At 46.4% G+C, this 22,373-nt stretch overlaps 1 protein-coding gene across 1 annotated transcript in view; it reads left to right on the top strand.

Moving 5' to 3' along the window:
• Positions 1 to 6,175, top strand: part of LOC132383213 (cytochrome P450 2B4-like) — a 47,233-nt gene extending 41,058 nt beyond the window's left edge. The window contains exon 9 of the mRNA XM_059954106.1: positions 5,820 to 6,175. Within this exon, the coding sequence (XP_059810089.1) occupies positions 5,820 to 5,917 (98 nt within the window). The 3' untranslated portion in view covers positions 5,918 to 6,175. The remainder of the gene's footprint in view (positions 1 to 5,819) is intronic.
• The last annotated feature ends 16,198 nt before the right edge of the window (positions 6,176 to 22,373 follow it).

The raw sequence follows: 22,373 nt of genomic DNA on the forward strand, positions 1-22,373 counted from the left end.
GTAGGTTTATAAAAGATGTCAGTTGACAGTTTATCTCCCGAGATAGAGACAGAGAGATTGAGAAGGAGGGAGGAGGTCTCAGAGATAGACCAAGTGAATTTAAGGGCAGGTCCTCTCCACAGTGCATCTATAGATGTCTTACTTCCTTGGGTGCTCTCTGCCCCACAGGGAAGCAGAGGCCACTGGAATGCCAGGACCAGCAGCATCATAAAAATCTCCAAGGCCCAACTCAGGATACAGTCCCTCATCTCTGTTCCAAAGACCACCCCCACCTCCCAGAGTTCTGTACACAAACTTCCAGGCTGTCACTCCAGTGAAATGGAGGGAGGACTTCACAGTGGTGGAGGCTGTGTTCTGGATGTGACATTAACCCAAAACCCCACTTGCCCCTCTTGGATAATGTTGCAGCTCTGTTCACTGAACTATGGGTGCAGAACAAAATCCTAAGGATCCTACTGGGACTGCAGAGCTTGATTCATTAGAAAAGACTGGATAGTCCAGGGATTTTTGCTAAATTGGTAAATTGGTTTATTGTTGTCACATATACAGTGTAAACTTTGTTTTGTATGCTAGCCATATGCATCATTTCATTATAAAGATGGATTGAGGTTTCCCTTGGAGTCAATGAATCACAGAGTCGTAGAACACTTCAGCACAGTAACAGTCCCTTGGGCCCACCTAGTCCATGTTGAGCTGCTATTCTGCCTCATCCCAACAACCTGCACACGAACCATAGCCCTCCATACCCCGCCCATCTATTAAGTCATCCAAACTTCCCGTAAATGTTGAAATCAAACTGGTATCCACCACTTCCGCTGGCAGCTCATTCCACACTCTCACCACCCTCTGAGTGAAGAGGTTCTCTCTCATGTTCTCCTTAAACATTTCAACTTTTACCCTTAACCCATGACCTCTATTTCTAGTCTCACCTAACCTCAGTGGAAAAAGCCTGCTTGCATTTACCCTGTCTATACCCCTCATAATTCTGTATACTTCTATCAAATCTCCCCTCATTCTCCTACAATCCAGGAAATAAAGTCCTCACCTATTCAATTTTTCCCTGTAACTCAGGTTCTCAGGTCCTGGCAACATCCTTGTAAATTTTATCTGCTCTCTTTCAATCATATTTACATCTTTCCTGCAGATAGATGACCAGAACTGGATACAGTACTGAGAAATGTGAGGATGGAGGTGACCTTACCGGGGTCCATAAACTCATGAAGCGATGTCTATAAGGTCACAGTCTTTTCCCCAGCATAAGTGAGTTTAGAGCTGGAAAGTATAAATTTAAAGTGAGTGGAGAAAGATTTAAAGGGAGCCTAATCTCCAATGCCATATTTAAGTTTGCTGACAATGCCACTGCAGTTGATGAATGGCGATGAATCAGCATGAAGGAGGGAGATTGAAAATCTGGCTGACTGGTGTAATAAAAAAACCTCTCACTCAATGTCAGCAAGACCATTTACTGACTTCAGTCCTCACTGAGGATCAGATGTGGAGAGAGAGTGGAAGAGTTTGTATTTTAAGCCAAGATTTTGGTGAAAGATGTTTGCCACGTGATTGTATCTGCGCAAGGAATCAGATTGAGTTAAACTGCTACAGGATTATAGAATGTGCAGGATTGTTTCTGGTTCTCTCAGCATTTTCTGCATTTATTGTCTTGAACTTGCTGGTCTTTGATTATGTATTTTGATTTTTTTTGTGTGTTAACCACCGGGTCCAGTATTGCCACAAGGAACCCTCCTGTTATTGGGAAGAGATCTCCAACTCTGAGCCAGGTGTTTGACACTTCCTTGTTGACATCTAGTCTGCTCAGATCGTGGGAATGTCTTCCATGGAGGGTCACGGCCATCCATTGGTTCACTTTTCTTCTGTAGTGATATGTTTATAATTTTTCTGCGTTATGCATTTATTTAAGTTTGTATATGCTCAGGTGGAGTGCTGAAACCTGGTTATGTTGATGAAAATACATTCTTTGAATTTTTATCTTGGTGTTGGGTAAAATGTTTATGTCTGTCATTCTCCTTCCCCCTTCTGTCCTAAGTAGTGTTCATTGAAATGTGTTCAAGTGAACACAGTGTTTTCTGAAATTTGTCATTTCAGTTCTTATTTTTAGAATATAGAACTTACAGCACAATAAAGGCCCTTTGGCCCACAAAGCTGTGCCGAACATATCCTTACTTTAGAACTACCTAGGGTTATCCATAGTCCTCTATTTTCCTAAGCTCCATGTATCCATCCAAGAGTCTCTTAAAATACCCTAACGTTTCCACCTCCACCACCATCGCTGGCAGCCCATTCCACACACTCATCACTCTCTGCATAAAAAACTTAACCCTGACATCTCCTCTGAACCTACTTCCAAGAACTTTAAAACTATGCCCTCTCATGCTTGCCATTTCAGCCCTGGGGAAAAACCTTTGACAATCCACATGATCAATGCCTCTCATCATTTTGTACACCTCTATCAGGTCACCTCTCATCCTCCTTCGCTCCAAGGAGAAAAGGCTGAGTTCACTCAACCTATTCTAATAAGGCATGCTCCCTAATCCAGGCAACATCCTTGTAAATCTCCGCTGCACCCTTTCTATGACTTCCACATCCTTCCTGTAGTGAGGCGACCAGAATTGAGCACAGTACTCCAAATGGGGTCAGACCAGGGTCCTATATAGCTGCAACATTACCTCTCAGCTCTTAAACTCAATCCCATGATTGATGAAGGTCAATGCACTGTATGCCTTCTTAACCACAGAGTCAACTTGGGTAGCAGCTTTGTGTGTCCTATAGACTCGGACCCCAAGATCCCTCTGATCCTCCACACTGCCAAAAGTCTTGCTATTAATGCAATATTCTGCCATCATATTTAACCTACCAAAATGAACCACCTCACACTTATCTGGGTTGAACTCCATCTGCCACTTCTCAGCCCAGTTTTGATCCTATCAATGTCCTGCTGTAACCTCTGACAGCCCTCCACACTATCCACAACACCCCCAACCTTTGTGTCATCAGCAAATTTACTAACCCATCTCATCTCTTCCTCAACCAGGTCATTTATAAAAATCACAAAGAGTAGGGGTCCCTGAGGCACAACACTGGTCATTGGCCTCCATACAGAATATGACCCATCTAAACCACTTTTTGCCTTCTGTATGCAAGCCACAAATGTCCCCTTGGATCCCATGCCTCCTTACTTTCTCAATAAGCCTTGCATGGGGTACCTTATTAAATGCTTCCTAAAATCCATATGCACTACATCTACGGCTCTAACTTCATCAATGTGTTTAGTCACATCCTCAAAAAAATTCAATCAGACTCGAAAGGCACAACCTGCCTTTGACAAAGCCATGATGACTATTCCTAATCATATTATGCCTCTCAAAATTTTCATAAATCCTGCCTCTCAGGATCTTCTCCATCAACTTACCAACTACTGAAGTAAGACTCTCGGGTTTATAATTTCCTGGGCTATCTCTACTCCCTTTCTTGAATAATGAAACAACATCTACAACCCTCCAGTCCTCCAAAACCTCTCCTGTTCTCATTGATGATGTAAAGATCATCACCAGAGGCTCAGCAATCTCCTCCCTCACTTCCCACAGTAGCCTGGGGTACATCTCATCCAGTCCAGGTGACTTATCCATTGTGATGCTTTCCAAAAGCTCCAGCACATCCTCTTACTTAATATCTACATGCTCAAGCTTTTCAGTCCACTGCAAGTCATCCCTACAAACACCAGGATCCTTTTCCATAGTGAATACCCAAGCAAAGTATTCATTAAGTACCTCTGCCTCTCCTCCGGTTCCATACATACTTTTCCACTGTCACACTTGATTGGTCCTGTTCTCTCACATCTTATCCTCTTGCTCTTCACATACTTGTAGAATGCCTTGGGGTTTTCTTTAATTCTGTCTGCCAAGGCCTTCTCATGGCCCCTTCTAGCTCTCCTAATTTCATTCTTAAGCTCCTTCCTGCTAGCCTTATAATCTTCTAGATCTCTATCATTTGCTAGTTTTTTGAACCTTTTGTAAGCTCTTCTTTTCTTCTTGACTAGATTTACAACAGCCTTTGTACACCATGGTTCCTGTACACTACCATCCTTTCCCTGTCTCATTGGAACATACCTACGCAGAACCTCACGCAAATATCCCCTGAACATTTGCCACATTTCTTCCATACATTTCCCTGAGAACATCAGTTCCCAATTTATGCTTCCAAGTTCCTGCCTGATAGCCTGATATTTCCCCTCACTCCAATTAAACGTTTCCCTAACTTGTCCATTCCTATCCCTCTCCAATACTATGGTAAAGAAGATAGGATTGTGATCACTATCTCCAAAATGTTCTCCCTTTTTCTTTGTAAATTTTCCAGATTGAATTCAGACCAAGGTTTTATGCCAAAAGAACAGGTTAATATGGACGTAGTGAAAGTGTTATTTTTTTTTTTTGCTATTGAGCTCAAAAACTTCTACAGATGGGGGGGAGAAAACTGTCTTGTATGGGGTGAGGCGACTGCACAGGATTGAAAGGAGCTTACAGAAAGTTATAAAATCGGTCATCTCCATCTTGGGCACTAGCCTCCATAGTATCCAAGACATCTTCATGGAGCTTTGCCTCAAAAAGGCAGCGTCCATTATTAAGGACCCCCATCACCCAGGACATGCCCTCTTCTCATTGTTACCATCAGGTAGGAGGTACAGAAGCCTGAAGGCACGCACTCAGTGATCCAGGAACAGCTTCTTCCCCTCTGCCATCCAATTGCTGAATGGACGTTGAACCCATGAACACTACCTCACTTTCACTATTTCTGATATTGCATTATTTTTAATATAACTATTTAATATACATATATATTCTTATTTTAATTGATTTATTTATTTTTTTCAATATTATCATGCATTTCATTGCACTGCCGTTGTTAAGTTAACAAATGTCATATGACAGAGATATTAAACCTGATTCGGATTCTGAGCGGTGCTTAGCCACGCAGTCATAGGTGTAAAGCAAGTAGAGCAGGGGCTAAGCACACAACCTTGTGGTGCACCTGTGCTGTGACCCATTTTCCTGCCTTCTCCCTGTAACCTGTGACACCCTGTCTAACCAAGAGACTATCTAGATCAAACGCAGGCAAAATGAGACCACCATAGGTAGGTACCTCAGGACAAGCTAGGCCAAAATCCCTGTGCCCAAGAATCTGGACCTCTGTAAAAGATCCCGTGACACCAGTGTGTTAGAGAGAAGGAATTTTTTCCCAGTGTCTTGGCCAGCATTTGAGCTAGTGTAGTGGTTAGCACAACACTTCAGAGTACAGTTGACCTGGCTTCAATTCCTCCTGCTGCCTATAAGGAGTTTGCACCTTCTCCCTGTGACCGTGTGGGTTTCCTCCAGGTGCTCCGGTTTCCTCCCACAGTCTAAAGATGAACCAGTTGGTCATTTTAAATTGGCCCATGATTAGGCTCAGATTAAATCAGGGGATTGCTTGAAGAGCCAATTCTACGCTGTATATCAATAAATAAATAAACATTCCCCCTCAACTAACAATATCAAAACTAACCAGGTAATTAGGTGCACTGCTCTTGTGGAATCTCACTGTGCACATATTGGCCACCATACTTCTACAACTTAATTCATTTAATTTAATTTAAACTTAATTAAATTTAAATTTAAGATAATTTGTTATATATATTTATTATAATTTGTAGTACTTTCATAAATTGCAAAGAACTGCTGCTACAAAACAACAAATTTCACGACATTATTAAACCGGATTCTGATTCTGATTCTGAATTGCAAACCTGAGACATTAACTTCTGTACACAGTGCCCGGACTGATGATGGCCAGCCTACCAAAAGGCTCCTCCATCTCCCTGTCTACCTCTGATGCTACTTTAACTGTGCTGCTGCTTAAAAACACTTAGCCTTGCTTCACCGGGGTGAAATTGGCTCAGGAATCCAAAGGAAAGATGATACGCGAACAGATTGCAACTGACAACAAGGTCAAAAAATCCATCAGTTTCTGATGTCACTGAGCTCAGAAATTGCCCCCTGAAGTCACCTTTACATCACCATTCAATGAGAGAAAAAGATCAGTTTGTTACTAACTTCACCTTCTTAACTTTGAAACTATATTAAAGCCATTCTTTTGGAATATTGAGCACTGGTTTCTAAACTGATAACATAATTGACTACTACTGGATTCAGTTTCTCAACAGGGTTTTGAAAGATAAATCATAATATAATCTGTCCTTTCAATGCCTCATACTCTAGGTAAAATGTCATTACAAGGAGCATATGAACTATTAAAACTGTGCTGTGACAATGTTGCCTCAGTCTCATTCTCCCAAAAGATTCATCTTTCTTCTTTTAGCTATTATAACAAGAATATTAAAACTGGGGATGTTTGCTCTGGTCTGCAAGCATGATCGTGTGTTCATTAAGTTCTAAGATCCCATTGTAGACTACTCAGCCATATGTTTGACTGGAGTCAAAGTCCAGCTTATTGTTGGCAGTCACACCGCTAAATGCTGGAGAAACTTCACAGGTCAGGTAGCTTCGATGGAGAGGAATAAACAGTCAGTGTTTTGGGCTGAGACTCCTCATCATTGACTGCTTATTCCTCTCCACAGACACTGCCTGACCTGCCGAGTTCCTCCAGCGTTTTGTGTGTGTCTGGGTTTCCAACATCTCCAGAATCTCGTGTTTACTCTTGGAGTACTGCGTTCAGTTCTGGTTATGGAAAGGATGAGGAAAATTCAGCGAGAGTGCAGGGCCAATTTACCAGGATGCTGCCTGGATTAGGGAACATGTCCTATGAGGAAAGGTTTCTCTTAGGAGCAAAGGAGGATGCGAAGAGGCTTGATAGAGGTCTATAAGAGGCATAGACAGAGAAGACAGCCAGTGCCCATTTCCCAGGGCGGAAATAACTAATACGAGAGGACATACTTTTAAGGTGATTGTAGGAAAGACTCGAGGGATGTCAGAGTGATAGATGTATAGAATGCCCTATAGACTGATAGGGATAGAATGCCTATACAATGTATAGAATAGAATATGTATAGAATGCCTATAGGCAGAGACTGATACTTTAGAACATACAGCCCAAGAACAGGCCATTTGGCCCACAATGTTGAGCCAAGCCAGTTAAAGAGCAAATCAAAATCACCCAAACACTGATCTCTCCTACCTATACAGTGTCCATATCCCTCCATCTTCTTCACATCCAAATGTCTCTTAAAAGCCTTGAATGTTTTTGCCTCTCCCACCACACCGGGGAGTGCCTTCCAGACATCCACCACTCTCTGAGTAAAAAACTTACCCTTCACATCCCCTTTGAACCTACCCCCTCGCACCTTCAATGCATGCCCTCTGGTATTAGACTTTTCTACCCTGGGAAACAGATACTCTCTGTCCACCCTATTATGCCTCTCATAATCTTGTAAACCTCTATCAGATCTCCCCCTCAGCCTCCGACACGCCAGAGGAAACAACACAAGTTTATCCAGCCTCTCGTGATAGCACATGCCCTGTAAACCAAGCAGCGTCCTGGGATGTGTCCACTACTCTCTTTTGTCCACTACTAGACCACTGTGCACACATCTGGAGTTACAAATCCAATGAAACACTGTTTACACCAGCACGTACGTTCAGACAACACAGAGAACATTAGATATACACAAGTTAGAAAGTCCAGGTTCCTTAAGACTGTCATAGATGGAGGTTGGATAGTGGGGGCAAGCTCTCAGCAATGAGCATCTGAAATAGCCTCCAACAAACAAGTCCATCTCCTTCACACGTGGCTTAGCTACCAAGCCCAGTAGAACTGGTCCTAACGACAGGAGATGGGGCAAAGGTGTGTTACTGGCATTTTTAAAACCAGTCGCTTTGGGCAGATGGGGTTTGACAGCCATGGTCGGCAGCTCACCTAGGAGAAGGAATACTCTGATCTCAAACCTCCGCAGCCTTGCAGCCACACCCACTCATGGGAAGGCTTCTGGAGTGAACCCAGATGAAAGGTGTGGAGCTGATGTCCCAAGGGCAGTCCTACGTCAAGTTCAATGCTGACGCAGCTCCTGCAATGCTTTTGCTGTCAAATCATATTGGTCTCTGCTGTTCCTTTGGATTCATCCGCTGCATAGAGGGGGGGGGGAGCTTGCTACATGGGCAACAGCTTGCTCTCCATATTGTACCACCCAGTCCTGTGTACTGACATCTAGGGCTAAACCTCCATGGTCAACCCCAACCAACAGAGACCCTCAGGATAATGATACAAGACATTAGCACAGAAATAGAATCAAAGACAAGTCCATGGTAGATCTGTCACCAGGGTTGGATTTGAGTTGTACAGGTCAGTTCAGGAACCTGATGGGTGTAGGGAAGTAGTTGTTCCTGAACCTGGTGGTGTGGGACTTCAGGCCTCTGAGCTTCCTGCCTGAAGGTAGGAATGAGAAGAGGGCATGACCCAGATGGTCAAGATCCTTGGCGAAAGATGCTCCTAGTAGTGGAGAGGCTGGTGCCTGTGTTGGACCAGTCTGTGTCCACTACTGTCTGCACCTTCTCGTATTCCTGACCATTGGAATTTTCATCCCAGGTTATGACAGAAGTCAGTCAGGATACTTTTGACAGTGCCTCACAGTATTGGTGATCTGCTGAATCTCCTTAAGCTGAAGTCTTCTGCTGATATGGCCCAAGGTTCGACATGTTGTGCATTCAGAGATGCTCTTCTGCACACTATTGTTGTAACAACGTGGCTATTTGAGTTACTGTCACCTTCCCATCAGCTTGAACCAGTCTGTCCATTCTCCTCTGATCTCTCTCTTAACAAGAACTGCTGCTCACTGAATGCTTTTAGTTTTTCCCACCTGATTTGTATTTAATATTTCAGTAATACCAGAGTGACATTGTAAATAAATTGTTTGATTAAACCTTCTTTATTGTTTACAGAATGCAATACAGGTTACAGTTCCTAGAGAAAGTATTCCACCACCCTTGGAAGTTTCATGTTTTATTGTTTTACAACATTGAATCAAAGTGGATTTAATCTCGCTCTTTTGACACATATCAACTGAAAAAGACTTGTGTCAAAGTAAAAACAGATCTATTCAAAGCGATGTAAATTAATTACAAATATAAAACATAAAATAATTGATTGCATAAGTATTCACCCCCTTCAAGTCAGTATTTAGTAGATGCACCTTTGGCAGCAATTACAGCCTTGAGACTGTGTGGATAGGTCTCCATCAGATTTGCACACCTGGACACTGCAATTTTTCCCCATTCTTCTTTACAAAACTGCTCAAGCTGTGTCAGATTGCATGGGGATGGTGAGTAAACAGCCCTTTTCAAGACCAGTGTCACAAATTCTCAATTGGATTGAGGTCTGGACTCTGACTTGGCCACTCCAGGAAATTAACTTTGTTGTTTTAAAGCCATTCCTGTGTAGCTTTGGTTTTATGCTTGGGGTTATCATCTTGCTGGAAAACTAATCTCCTCCCAAGTCACACTTCTCTTGCAGACTGCACCAGGTTTTCCTCCAGGATTTCCCTGAATTTTGCTGCATTCATTTTACCCTCTACCTTCACAAGCCTTTCAGGGACTGCGGCAGTGAAGCATCCCCACAGCGTGATGCAGCCACCACCACGGTGTGTTTTTGATGATGTACAGTGTTTGGCTTACACCAAATGTAGCATTTAGTCTGATAGCCAAAAAGCTCAATTTTGGTTTCATCAGACCATAAAACCTTCTTCCAGCTGACTTCAGAGTCTCCCATATGCCTTCTAAAAAATTCTAGCTGAAATTTCATGAGACTTTTTCAACAGAGGCTTCTCTTCAACACTTTCCTGTAAAGCTGTGACTGGTGAAGCACCTGGGCACCAGTGTTATACACAGGTCTCTCCCATCTCAGCTACTGAAGCTTGTAACTCCTCCAGAGTTGTCATAGGCTTCTTGGTGGCCTCCCTCACTAGTCCCTTTCTTGCATAGTCACTCCGTTTTTGAGGACAGCCTGCTCTAGGCAGATTTCCAGCTGTGCCCTATTCTTTGAATTTCTTGGAGACTGATGTAACTGTACTCCATGGGATATTCAGTGATTTGGAAATTTTCTTGTATCCGTCTCTTGACTTGTGCTTTTCAATAAGCTTTTCGCAGAGTTGTTTGGAGTGTTCTTTTGTCTTCATGGTGTAGTTTTTGCCAGGATATTGACTCACCAGCAGTTGGACCTTCCAGACACAGGTGTACATTCACGATTATTAATTGAAACACCGTGACTGCACACAGGTCTCCAAAAACAGATCTCCATTTACCTAATAAAGTGACTTCTAAAACCAATTGGCTGTACCAGTGATGGTTTGGTTTGTCATAATAAAGGGGGGAGTGTGAACACTTTTGCAATCAATAATGTTGTGTTTTATATTTGTAATTATTTTATATCACTTTGTAGAGATCTGTTTTCACTTTGACATAGAAGTGTCTCTTTCTGTTGATCAACAAAAGTCAAATTAAATCCACTGTGATTCGATGTTGTAAAACAATAAAACATGAAAACTTCCAGGGGAGATGAGTACTTCCTGTAAGCACTCTATATGTAAAAGTATGCAAATTGCATACTTCATCACACCACCATGTCATAATGTGCACCTCGCTAACAGTAAAAAAACAAAGAGAACTCAAGTTCTTCTGCTGCATAGTCTTTTTGGAGTTACAATATAAAACAGTGCCATCCTCTGTAAATTCTGGAGACTGTTGTGGGTGAAAATGCCTGGTCATCAGCTGTTTCTGAGATACTCAAACCACCCCGTCTGGCAGCAGCAGTCATTCTACAGTCACATAGCTCACATTTCTTCCCCATTCTGATGTTTGGTCTGAACAACTAGCTGCAGATGTCCTACGACTCAGTGGTGGCCAGCATTCTATTCCACGCTGTAGTCTGCTGGGGCAGGAGGGTGAGAGCAGCTGACGGTAAGAAGATGGATAAGCCCATCAGGAAGGCTGGGTCTGCTTGGGGGGTGGAACTGGATTCCCCGGTGGTTGTGTCTGAGTGGAGGATGCCACAGAAGGAGCTGAGCATTATGGAAAATCCCTCTCACCCCCTCCCTGATGTACTGGACAAACAGAGGAGCATCTTTAGTAACAGTTCGATTCCACCGAGATGCATCACTGAACACACACAGGGTATCCGTTCTGCCTGTGGCTCTAAGACTCTACAACTCCTCCTCCTCCTCAAGTATTTAAGTATATGGTTTCATTGCACATCTGTGTTTTGTATTATTACTTTTTAATGCATATTTTGTTTTATTTTTATACCGTAATGCTTATTAAAGTATATATTTCTAATGGAGTAATCTTGTAACAGTAATTCCCTTTGGGATAAATAAAGTTTTATCTTATCTGAACCTCTTGACCATGTCTGCATGCTTTTATGCATTGAGTTGCTGCCACATGATTGGCTGATTAGATATTTGCATTAATGAGAAGGTGTACAGGAGTACCTAATAAAGTGGCCACTGAGTGTAGGTAGAAAGGATTCACTCCCGTAGTCAAAAATTGAGAAGGGTAAGGCAGTTTCTCCACAGAGATTTCTGGGTTACATATCTCCGTCAGTACTTGCAATTACTCCAGACCGTTGCTTTAACTCATAATGTAATTTTATTTTCCAGTTTGACAGAAAGCGAGGACCCTTATATAACAAGACCCGCTCTTCAGAGAGAGAAAGTCATTTCACTTTTCTTTGTAAGGCCCTTAAAATGTATCTTCTGCCAGGTTAAATTTGCCTCACCAGATGTGTTCTCTGAACTCAGGAGAGAAACATCTGGTATTTTGTGTGCCTTCGGGGAAGTACTGATTAAATACAAGCCTGCATTTCTCCAACCTGTCTGGAGCTATTAAGTCTCTTGTCTTTACATTTAAAACTTCTTTTTCTTTCCCCAATGCGCTGCTTTTGTCAATAAAACAATAAATTCTCAGAAAAAAAAGCCTTTTAGTTTGGAATGAGGGGGTGCCATGTGTTGGCAGAAAGGGCAGGCTTTTAAATAACTACTATCTTGATAACTTACACTCAGTACCTCCTGTACCTAATAAAGTGGTCACTGAGTGTATGTTCATGGTCTTCTGCTGCTGTGGCCCATCCCCTTCAAGGCTCAACGTGGCATACATTCAGAGATGCTCTTCTGCACACCACTGTTGTAACAGGTGGTTATCTGAGTTACTGTCACCTTCCTGTCAGCTTGAACCAGTCCGGCCATTCTTTTCTGAACTCTCTCATTCTCTCTCTTTCAGGAAGTGTTTTCACCCACAGAACTGCTGCTCACTGGATTTTTTTTTGTTTTGGACTTTTTTGCACCATTCTCTGTAAACTCCAGAGAGTGTTTTGGGTGAAAATCCCAGGAGATCGGCAGTTTCTGAGATACTCAAACCACCCCATCTGGCACCAACAATTTTTCCATGGTCAAAGTCACTTAGATCACATTCTTTCCTCATTCTGATGTTTGGTCTGAACAACAAAAGAGCCTCCTGACCATGACTGCATGCTTTTGTGCATCGAGTGCTACCACGTGATTGGCTGATTAAATATTTTCATTAATGAGCCGGTGTACGGGTGTAGCTAATAAAGTGGCCACTGAGTGTCGTGGTACAGATACATAGAAAGAGCAGAGCAGGTAGACAGTGGAGTGCAATGGTGGATCAGCAAATCAGGAGTCCAAGAATTAATCCTTCTAGTGCATGCAAGATCTATTCAAGGGTCTGATGACAGTGGGACAGGAGCTATGAAAGGTGTGTGGGGTGATCACCTGATCACCTCTGCTGGACCCCTGCTGAAGTCCAGGGTGTCTCTCCAATGACCGTCATCGTTCTGCATTCATGTAGATTTTGAACTTACGGGTTGCTGTCGAGCTTCCCAGTGCGTTACAGACTGTAAGGTGAGAGAGCATTCTGAGGAGACGACTTGCGAGTAAAATAAAGAACCACACATTTGTCCCTCAGCTGTCCGTCTCACATGTGTGCTACTCATGGTCACCTGGATTCCCAGAACAAACATAACAACTGATGGCAACGAGGCAAGTCCTCACGTGATATTTATTGCGTTGTTCCCTGATGCACCATCAATAACTCTCTCTGAGGCGTAAAGGCGAGATATCGGCTTTTATTGACTGGAAGAAAGAACAAGCAGTAGTTAACCACCACACTACATCCTGGAGACTGAGGACAGGGCACAGGCCTCAATCGCCTTTATACCGGGGTCTGTGGGAGGAGCCACAGTCAATGGGAGGGGCCACAGGAGCAGTCAGCGGGGTGGGGGCGTGTCCAGACAGGTATATATAGTTCACCACATGCCCTCCGGCAAGAAAAGTCCGTGTGTAACACGGGGAGTGTATCTCTGTGTAATGCTAGTGAGCAAAGAGGAAATGGCTGCAGGAATCGTGGTGAGTGGAAAATCCAAGGGGAGAGAACGAGAACGGGACCGTTAAATAAAATAAATAAAAAAGAGAGACACAGATCAGACTAGTTAACTTTTCTAGAGCGTGATTGTGTTTAAAACTGGCGACAATGTTTGGACGTATGGGGCTGTATGACAAATTGGTAGAGCGATGGAGTTCATATACTGAAATATTTGAATATTCTGCAGTGGCAACTCAAAATTCAAACTTAACAGTCACCTTGTTGTGGTGGAGAGGTTCGTGAGTTCCTGAGATCCCGACAGCGGCCTGAAGTTTAGCCATTTGACGGTAAGGTCACCCATGGCAGTAAGATCAAGTGGGAGGTTCCGGACTAACAGCGACTCAACCAAGACCTCAACGGTGGGGCTGGCAGGAGATGATGACGCATCACTGAAGGCTGAAGAATTGAAGGGTCTACGGCCAGCTTGCTCCAGGCCTGCTGAGTTCCTCCAGCATTCGAGTGTGTTGCTCGGATTTCCAGCATCTGCAGATTTTCTCTTTGTTGTCATCTTGCACTCCACGCCATTGGGTCCTGACCTCGGTCTGTCAAGAACCATGTGGTGGCTGCCGGTGGATCAGCCTCCCCACGTCAAACAAAGTGACAGGCGAGTCCTCCCTGTCCTTGTGGCTTCTGAAGGCCCCCTAGGAGACCATCTTACTCGGCTCAAATGATGGTACTGCGAGAGTCCAGGAACGGCGTACAGACGATTTACGTCATCACTCTAAGTGATAGATCACCTCCAATGGCAATCCGTAAATTGTGGGCACACCCAGACGATGGTGACCCAATGGTGAGGTAGGATCTGGAGGGCCACTCACAGGGTGATCGCCCAGGCAACGGGAGTCTGAGAGGAGTCTTCCTCACACTCACGGTAAAACATCTCGCTCCATTAACGTTAATAAGACAATGAAAAACACTGTCTACAACTTCAGCATATGACGTTGATACTCATGATTAAACACTAATGGTGGTTAATGAGTTGTTAACTCAGCTCTGAACAATTAATGAAGTAGAATGTGTTTGAAATGATTCTCTCTCTCACTGCTATGCTTTCCCTCTTTCTCTGCTCCCCGTACTAAATTCCAGGGCTTGTCCATGACAGCTCGGACGCAACATCCATGGCCGAGCCAACCGTTGGAGGGCCTGTACTCTCGCTGCTCCCTTGAGGTTGTTACAGCTGGGGGTGGTGTTGTGATGGAAATGAGAAAGATTCTTTGGGTCTCAAAGGCAAGGACTTTGGACACACAGTTTTGATAATAAGGAATTTATTTAGAAGGGGAGAAAAAGCTTGGGAACAAAACAAGCGGCCACAATGTTCGCACAAACGCGCTTCGAATAGACGAGCGTGGGAAAAGTCGGGTCGGCAGTACAATACACGGGAAAACGGTGTGGGGACGGAGTACTGGTACGCATACGAGCAAGGGAGAAGTAACTACGATACCCGCCACCCCTGACTAAGGGCATCCACGGCTCTCTGCTACAGGGACAACAATAAACGCTCCCACAACCCTATTCAATGCACGGTTCACCGCATGTCTCCAGCGGTCTTCAGCCTGGACTGAAGCAGGGTGGTCCCTCGAGGATGGCAAAAGAGAGCGAGCCAAGTACATGCAGCACCCTTTATAGATCGGGGGTGATTCACCGGGGTGGGGGCCAACGGCTTGGTGCTAGACTGGTTAATCCAATTAAGGCGACCAATGGTTTAGTGTGGATTGACTAGTTGGGAGGGGTGAAATGTTGACTGGCATGTGATGTGCCCTCCGACCAGGTGAGGGCAGTGCTGCCACACGACAGGCACTGCTCTCTGGATACAGGTGGTAATGGGCACAAGCTCCCACTACCTATTAAGTTCTCCCAATGGCGTGGGTCTCAAACAGCCTCTGACAATCAAGTCCACCACCAGGCCTTCATGTGTGACTTTGCTACTAAACCCAGCGGAACCGTTTCTACTGACAGGAGAAGGGGCAAAAGCGGGTTACTGGCACCTTAAAACCAGTCACTTTGGACAGATGGGGCTCAACAGCCACGGCTGCCAGCTCATCTAGGAGAAGGAAAACTCTGATCTCAAATCTTCTCTGTCTTACATCTACAGGAAAGGCTTTGGGATTGAACGCAGAGGAAAGATCCAGAGCTGGAGACATTAAGGCAGTCCTACATTGAGGTCAATGCTGACTGGCAACTCCTGCAATGTAACTGGTGTATCGGTCTCTACTGATACCGCCCAGGCCATCAATCCCCACCTCTGAGCACATCTATATGGAGTGCTATCACGAGAAAGCAGCACAGTGTGTTATATTATTCCCACATGGGTTGTTTGTCTATCCTGTGGGATCCGGTATTTCATTCATTCTATTGCCCCTTGTGAATGCCCGCAAGAAAATGGACCTCAGGTTTGGTGCCATATATGTACTCTGGTGATAAATTTACTTCTCTCTCTCTCTCTTTCTCTCTCTCCTCCCCACCCCCCACCCCTCCTTCCATCTCTTACCCGCTCATGCACCCCGGCTAAAGAAGTTACACCTCATTTCTGTTCCAAGACCATCTGTGTGAGTTACTTTGTCCCAGCGAAGGTATCTGGAACACATCACATGCCCATGATGTTATCCAGTAGAAAACAGTATAAACACTATAACATTTTGGGATTGTTGGGAGTGACAAGGAGAACGACAGAAAGACAGCGTGACAGAAAGAAGAACTAGAACTTGGTTTCTACTCGTTCACCTGCAGCTCACTGTTATGCTCCTTAACTCCGTAAGAATTGTACTGGAGCTTGGAACTCTCTTGTAGTGTAAAGCTCCAATTAGGATTTTACTGCTAATGTTGTAGGGTGGTTCATTTAATGGCTTTCTGTGGAAGCAGTGCGTTCTGCTGGTAGTGTTTGGGTTACTCTTAAAGACAAGGTGTTGAGATGTTCATGCTTAGGAATGTCACGTCATCCAATCAGGATGGTGGAATTGGGAGAAGGTTCGAGGGTACACTGGGCAGAGAGGATTTTGTGATGGACACTGGGGTGGGCTGTGGTCTTTTCAGCAGGAGATGGAGAGAGTAGAAACTCAAGAGAACCGGCCATCGGATTCAATCCAATGGGAACGTGGATTTCGATGTAGTCCAAGAGGGGAAATTCATCTGCCGATCACGTGCCCTCCACCGTCAGATATTTTGACCCTGGGACAAAGACACCAGTTGTCCACACTATTGTGCCTCCAAAGCATCTGGGAAGGTATCACCAGGTAGATTGAGCCAATAACCACACTCTTCAGCAAGCGATATTTCTTGAACTCAACCATTGACAGGGTGTTTCCCACATTTATTATGCATCTCTGATGTCCCTGGACCGATGAAGCAACAAGGAGCCGTTCAGTTAGTCCAGAGCAGAGGTTCTCAACACTAGACCCCTCCCATTGACGAGAGGACCGTGGACCCCAGGTTGGGGACCACTGGTCTTGAGTCGCACAGGGGCCACACAAGGAAAGGCATAGTTAGCTCTATTAGTTAACAAGGTGACTTTTAACAACAACGAGCATTAGCTCCAAGTCTCTAAACTTGGAATGCAATTTTCATTAATTAATTTTTGATTATATTTTACCATTAGATCATTGGAGTGACCTGAAAGCACATCAATCTGGGATATTCTTCTCTAAGTCTCTTAATAATGGCATTGCTTAATGAGTAGCTCCTTTCGGTAGGTGTGTAATTTATACTTGGGTTTCCTTCTATTTTCCATCAGCTTCTAATGTATGGTGCTGCTGATGCAAAAAGTTCGTTTTCATAGTGTTGACACTCCATGAACAACTGCCCCGACAGCGAAATGCCCGTGCAAGACTATCCTCGATAGAGATGCACTTTATCCACGTCTATCCTCGATAGAGGCGCACTTTAACTTGAATTTAAATTCACTGTAGGTTCACTGCTTCACTGCTCCAGTAATCCAGTTCAACTCTGACCTCTGATACTGTCTGTGAGGCACCTGTACACTCGTTCAGAAGCACAGACTCACACTCACACTCAATCAGAAACGTGGACACACGCTCACATTCATTCAGAAACACGGGCATACACTCACACTCACTTAGACACGCGGACACGCACTCACACACTCAGAAGCACGGACACATGCTCACTCTCATTCTGAAGCATGGACACGTGCTCACTTTCACTCAGAAACACAAATTCACACTCACAGAAGCACAGACACACTCACTCAGAACCATGGACTCGTGCTCACACTCACACAGAAACACACTCACGCTCACTCAGAACCATGGACACGTGCTCACACTCTCTCTTTCGCACCTAGAGAAACTCATGCACAATTTTTTGCACAAGAACAGAGGCACGCTCACATTCACAGGCACACTAGGAAACAAGTGTGGGAGGCAAACAATCGTTTCTACAGCTGATGGAAATGCAGATTAACACACACAGAATGCAGGAAGAACTCAGCAAGTCAGGCAGCATCTATGGAAATGAATAGACAGTCAACGTTTCAGGCTGAGACCCTTCTTCAGGACGAAAGGAAGCGGGCAGAAACTCAGACACTCATTCATACCTGGTGCTACCGTTCTGCAGGTTGGTAGGTTTATTAAGAAATATTACTGATGTGTTAATGTGAAAAAAAGTAGATGGAATTGTGAGAGAGAACAAGGTGCCAGATTACAGAAGTTGTTCCTGGACTGGTCTAGATGTGATTCCAGACCACATATGCCTTGCAAATCACTTAAAGAGGCTGAAGGTGAGATGAAGAAAGAGATTAGTTTATTTGTCACATGTACATCGAAACATACCGTGAAATGTGTCATTTGCATCAGGTCACACCAAATGAGCTGAGGAACTCAACAGGTCAGGCAGCATCTCTGGAGAGGAATAAACATCCACGAAGAGAGGATGCTTTCTTGCCACTTTATCCCACTTTAGATGCTGACTGACCAGCTGAGTTCCTCCACATTCTGTGCTAATCTAGATTTGCAGAAATTACAGGCTCCCATGTGCTCAGATTGAGACATCACACCTACGGTGCCAACGTAGCATGCCCACGACACAGGAAACCTAACCACAAGCCGACGGAATGTGGGACAAAACCCGAGAACCGCAACAAAAATCACAGAGACAGTGCAAACGCTTGAAAGCAGCAGCAAGAATGAAACACAAAATGGTGATCGTTGCTGTTATATCTAACCAAAGTCACTCTGCTGCATGTGCACAGATAAACTATAAATGGTGGCTTTGCCAGTGACACACACCAACAATCACATCCAGCCGAGGCAGCAAATACTCAGAGTACATACTCACAGTCCAGAGAGAGAGAGAGAGAGAGAGAGAGAGAGAGAGAGAGAGAGAGAGAGAGAGAGAGAGCCCGCACTCACACCCCGACAGAGAGAGCACACACTCACTCCCCGACAGAGAGAGCACACACTCACTCCCCGACAGAGAGAGAGCACACACCCACACCCCGTCAGAGAGCACGCACTCCCTCCCCGACAGAGAGAGAGCACACTTTCACCCCCCGACAGAGAGAGAGCACACACTCACCCCCCCGTCAGAGAGCACGCACTCCCTCCCCGACAGAGAGAGAGCACACTCTCACCCCCCGACAGAGAGAGAGCACACTCTCACCCCCCGACAGAGAGAGAGCACACTCTCACCCCCCCGACAGAGAGAGAGAGCACACACACACCCCGACAGAGAGAGAGCACACACTCACTCCCGCCGACGTAAAGCACACAGTTACTCCCCGACAGAGAGAGAGCACACACTCACTCGCCGACAGAGAGGACACACACACTCCCCGACAGAGAGAGAGATCACACTCTCACACCCCGACAGAGAGCACACACTCACTCCACGTCAGAGAGCACACACTCCCTCCACGTCAGAGAGCACACACTCACTCCCCGACAGAGAGCACACACTCACTCCTCGTCAGAGAGCACACACTCCCTCCACGTCAAAGAGCACACACTCACTCCCCGACAGAGAGCACACACTCACTCCACGTCAGAGAGCATACACTCCCTCCACGTCAGAGAGCACACACTCACACCCCGTCAGAGAGCACGTACTCAACCCCGAAAGAGAGCACACACTCACTCCCCGACAGAGAGCACATACTCACACCCCGACAGAGAGATTGCACACACTCAACCCCGACAGAGAGCACACACTCACTCCCCGACAGAGAGCACATACTCACACCCCGACAGAGAGATTGCACACACTCAACCCCGACAGAGAGCACACACTCACTCCCCGTAACAGAGCACACTCTCACTCCACGTCACAGAGCACACACACTCAACCCCGACAGAGTGAGAGAAAACATTCAAAAACCGACCGAGAGAGAGAGCGCACACACTCATCCCGCGACAGAGAGAGCACACACTCACTCCCCGATAGAGAGCACGCACTCCCTCCCCGACAGAGAGAGAGAGCACACACTCAACCCCGGCAAGAGAGAGAGAGCACACAATCACTCCCCCCGACAGAGTGCGAGCACACACTTACACCCCGTCAGAGAGAGAGCACACACTCACTCCCCGACAGAGCGCACACACTCACACCCCGACCGAGAGATAGCACACACTAAACCCCGAAAGAGAGAGAGCACACACGCACTCCTCGACAGAGAGCACACACTCACTCCCGGACAGAGAGGTCACACTCACTCCCCGACAGAGAGAGATCACACACTCACACCCCGACAGAGAGCACATACTCACTCCACGTCAGAGAGCACACACTCCCTCCACGTCAGAGAGCACACACTCACACCCCGTCAGAGAGCACGTACTCAACCCCGAAAGAGAGCACACACTCACTCCCCGACAGAGAGAGAGCACACACTCACTCCCCGACAGAGCGCACACACTCACACCCCGACCGAGAGATAGCACACACTCAACCCCGACAGAGAGGTCACACTCACTCCCCGACAGAGAGAGATCACACACGCACTCCTCGACAGAGAGCACACACTCACTCCCGGACAGAGAGGTCACACTCACTCCCCGACAGAGAGAGATCACACACTCACACCCCGACAGAGAGCACATACTCACTCCACGTCAGAGAGCACACACTCCCTCCACGTCAGAGAGCACACACTCACACCCCGTCAGAGAGCACGTACTCAACCCCGAAAGAGAGCACACACTCACTCCCCGACAGAGAGCACATACTCACACCCCGACAGAGAGATAGCCCACACTCAACCCCGACAGAGAGCACACACTCATTCCCCGTCACAGAGCACACACTCACTCCCCGTCACAGAGCACACACTCACTCCACGTCACAGAGCACACACACTCTACCCCGACAGTGAGCACACATCACACCCCGACAGAGAGCACACACTCACTCCCAGACAGAGAGAGATCACACACTCACACCCCGACAGAGAGCACACACTCACACCACGTCAGAGAGCACACACTCACTCCCCGACAGAGAGCACATACTCACACCCCGACAGAGAGATAGCACACACTCAACCCCGACAGAGAGCAGACACACACTCCCCGTCACAGAGCACACACTCACTCCACGTCACAGAGCACACACACTCAACCCCGACAGAGTGAGAGAAAACACTCAAAAACCGACCGAGAGAGAGAGAGCACACACTCACCCCGCGACAGAGAGAGGACACTCTCACCCCCGTCAGAGAGAGAGCACACTCTCACCCTCGACAGAGAGAGAGCACACACTCACTCCGCGACAGAGAGCACACACTCACTCCCCGACAGAGAGCACACACTCACTCCTCGTCAGAGAGCACACACTCCCTCCACGTCAAAGAGCACACACTCACTCCCCGACAGAGAGCACACACTCACTCCACGTCAGAGAGCATACACTCCCTCCACGTCAGAGAGCACACACTCACACCCCGTCAGAGAGCACGTACTCAACCCCGAAAGAGAGCACACACTCACTCCCCGACAGAGAGCACATACTCACACCCCGACAGAGAGATTGCACACACTCAACCCCGACAGAGAGCACACACTCACTCCCCGTAACAGAGCACACTCTCACTCCACGTCACAGAGCACACACACTCAACCCCGACAGAGTGAGAGAAAACACTCAAAAACCGACCGAGAGAGAGAGAGCACACACTCACCCCGCGACAGAGAGAGAGAGAGCACACACTCAACCCCGGCAAGAGAGAGAGAGCACACAATCACTCCCCCCGACAGAGTGCGAGCACACACTTACACCCCGTCAGAGAGAGAGCACACACTCACTCCCCGACAGAGCGCACACACTCACACCCCGACTGAGAGATAGCACACACTCAACCCCGAAAGAGAGCACACACTCAACCCCGAAAGAGAGCACACACGCACTCCTCGACAGAGAGCACACACTCACTCCCGGACAGAGAGGTCACACTCACTCCCCGACAGAGAGAGATCACACACTCACACCCCGACAGAGAGCACATACTCACTCCACGTCAGAGAGCACACACTCCCTCCACGTCAGAGAGCACACACTCACACCCCGTCAGAGAGCACGTACTCAACCCCGAAAGAGAGCACACACTCACTCCCCGACAGAGAGCACATACTCACACCCCGACAGAGAGATAGCCCACACTCACTCCGCGACAGAGCACACACACTCAACCCCGACAGTGTGAGAGAAAACACTCAAAAACCGACCGAGAGAGAGAGCGCACACACTCATCCCGCGACAGAGAGAGCACACACTCACCCCTGACAGAGAGAGAGCACACACTCACACCCCGATAGAGAGCACGCACTCCCTCCCCGACAGAGAGAGAGAGCACACACTCAACCCCGACAGAGAGAGAGCACACAATCGCCCCCCGTCAGAGAGCACATACTCACACCCCGACAGTGAGATAGCACACATTCAACCCCGAAAGAGAGCACACACTCTCTCCCCGACAGAGAGCGCATACTCACACCCCGA

The sequence above is a fragment of the Hypanus sabinus genome, chromosome 29, assembly GCF_030144855.1.
Source record: "Hypanus sabinus isolate sHypSab1 chromosome 29, sHypSab1.hap1, whole genome shotgun sequence".
NCBI lineage: Eukaryota > Metazoa > Chordata > Chondrichthyes > Myliobatiformes > Dasyatidae > Hypanus > Hypanus sabinus.